The sequence below is a fragment of the Tuber melanosporum genome (genome assembly GCF_000151645.1).
Source record: "Tuber melanosporum whole genome shotgun sequence assembly, scaffold_162, strain Mel28".
Classification (NCBI taxonomy): Eukaryota; Fungi; Ascomycota; class Pezizomycetes; order Pezizales; family Tuberaceae; genus Tuber; species Tuber melanosporum.
The window spans coordinates 224,930-227,164 of record NW_003298822.1 but is presented as its reverse complement, the minus strand read 5'-3'; the positions used below and the strand labels follow the sequence as shown (position 1 = coordinate 227,164).

The 2,235-nt window shown below is 48.4% G+C and overlaps 1 protein-coding gene across 1 annotated transcript in view; it reads left to right on the top strand.

The window, feature by feature from the left end:
- GSTUM_00003213001 (uncharacterized protein) overlaps positions 1–950 on the top strand; it is a gene marked incomplete at its 3' end in the record, with an annotated part of 2,425 nt that extends 1,475 nt beyond the window's left edge. The window contains exon 3 of the mRNA XM_002836857.2: positions 39–950. Within this exon, the coding sequence (XP_002836903.1) occupies positions 39–950 (912 nt within the window). The remainder of the gene's footprint in view (positions 1–38) is intronic.
- Positions 951–2,235: the final 1,285 nt, after the last annotated feature.

The following is a 2,235-nucleotide window of genomic DNA, read 5'->3' as shown; positions in this document are numbered from 1 at the left end:
GTCCAACCACCATCACACCCCACCCCGTCCCCCGAGAGGAGGAGATCAACTGGATCCTTAACGAGGTCCGCCGCTACCTGGCTCCGGATATTAACGTGCGTCGTGGGGATGTTCTCGCGGCCTGGTCTGGAATTCGTCCGCTTGTCAAAGATCCCGACGCTAAAAACACCGAGTCTTTGGTTCGAAACCATCTCATCAATGTCTCGGATAATGGGCTCATCACAATCGCGGGAGGGAAGTGGACCACTTATCGTCAAATGGCTGAGGAGGCTGTCGACGAAGCTGTGAGAAGATTCAATCTCAAAACGGGACCGATCGACTGCACCGACTGTATGTCAACCATACCAGAGTCTGATGGCGGAGTCACCATTGATGGGAAATGCAGAACGGATCAATTGAAACTGATCGGCGCTCACGGTTACAACAAGACATTGTTCATTAACCTCATTCAGCACTTTGGTGTGGAAACCGAGGTCGCCCAACATCTTGCCGGTGCCTACGGAGATCGCGCATGGATCGTCGCCTCACTATCGGCCCCGACATCGCAGCGCTTTCCTGTCCGTGGTAAACGCTTGTCCACCCTTTATCCGTTCATTGATGGGGAGGTAAGGTATGCCGTTCGTCATGAGTATGCGCAGACAGCGGTGGATGTTATTGCACGCAGAACTCGTCTTGCATTTTTGAATGTTCAGGCAGCCCTTGAGGCCCTTCCTGGCGTCATTGACATCATGTCTGAGGAGTTGAAGTGGAGCAAAGACCGGAAGGGTAAAGAGTGGAAAGAGGCCGTCAGCTTCTTGGTTAGTATGGGCTTGCCGGAGAAGAGGGTTCGTGTGACAAGGAAGGAAGTAGAGGCTGGTATCGTGAGCCAGTGGGGTGTTGAAGAGAAGTCCTTCTCAAGACACGGTACGTTTCCCAATCCCAAATTCCGATATAATTACCGCAAGCGCTGAACAGCTGGATAAATAGAAGGTCCAAGAGGCGCTTACGACTCCAGCCTGAGTAGGATTCGGAACGGGGGAGTCTGATTCTCAATGCGTTTTTTCGTATCGCTTCGCCGTCAATGTGAATTTCCAAACTTTGGATGGTTTGGGCAAGCGGCTCGTTCGGATTAGGGTTCCCCTTTTCGCCGCCTCAACTTGACTGTTCTCTGTGCCATATTCTTTCTTTTGGTTATAGTACTCGTAGAAAATAGAAGTTATACCTCGGTAGAGTCATGAAGCGTCACTCGAATTTCACCAGAAGTGCGGGACTGCCTAGGGGCTGAGGCTAGGGCCAGGAGTGGATGGGATCGGTCGCAATGTATCTTCCCAATACGGAAATAGCTTTTTGCATCATAATGAACCGGGAAATTTGCTCTATCTTTGTTTCCCGCTGCTCTGTAAGTCATGATTTTTAGAAATAAACGGGCTAACCGGAGCCAGGACAATACCGAACGACGATGAAACGAAACGGCGATCACTAATTGCGCTGTGAAAACTCTGCACAACCAAAAGCGGGGAAGTTCACCAAGGTCGCTCCGCAACTCGCTCTATTCAACGACTCTCTCTCTCTTGCTCCACGACTCCACGACTCCAGGACTCCACGGCTAACTAAACTAACTGACAGGAAAAGACAGGAGTATAAATAAACGACAACGATCACCTATCTTATCCTTCCTACGATCACCACATACCGGTATCTCTAACACACCCCACGCTCGTCTCCATTTTCTCTGTGCGCTCCCATGCTATCAATCATGCTCATGCTAACAGAAGAGAGAACAAACAATAGACTCAAAGACTCTCCAATTGCCTTCCGCGCTCCCACTGCCTTCCACGCTCCCGTGCTAATAAAAGAAATACAGGAACAAAGACTCCCGACGGTCTATAACTCCCTTGCCAATCATATCCTTCTCCATTGGAACCGCACAACGAGAACCTCGGCCCCAACAAAGCAAATGGGCCAACCAACTAGTGGCGGGAGGGGAACGAACAAACAGCCAGCTCTGGGAATGTATATGTTACAATCATAATTTATTTCTTATCAATCATTACCCTACCTTTGTCATTTATCATCCACGGTATTTCTCAGCATGCTACTCAGTATATTCTATCACTTGTTTCACTTCCACCAAAATTTTCACTTTTTGTTTCTGAACTACTCCTTCATAAAAATCTTAATTAAAAAGAAAAAAGCGCTGGTTTGTTCTCCTCAGAAGTAGCTTCATCACAGCGCTTTTTTCTCTTCTTAATTTGT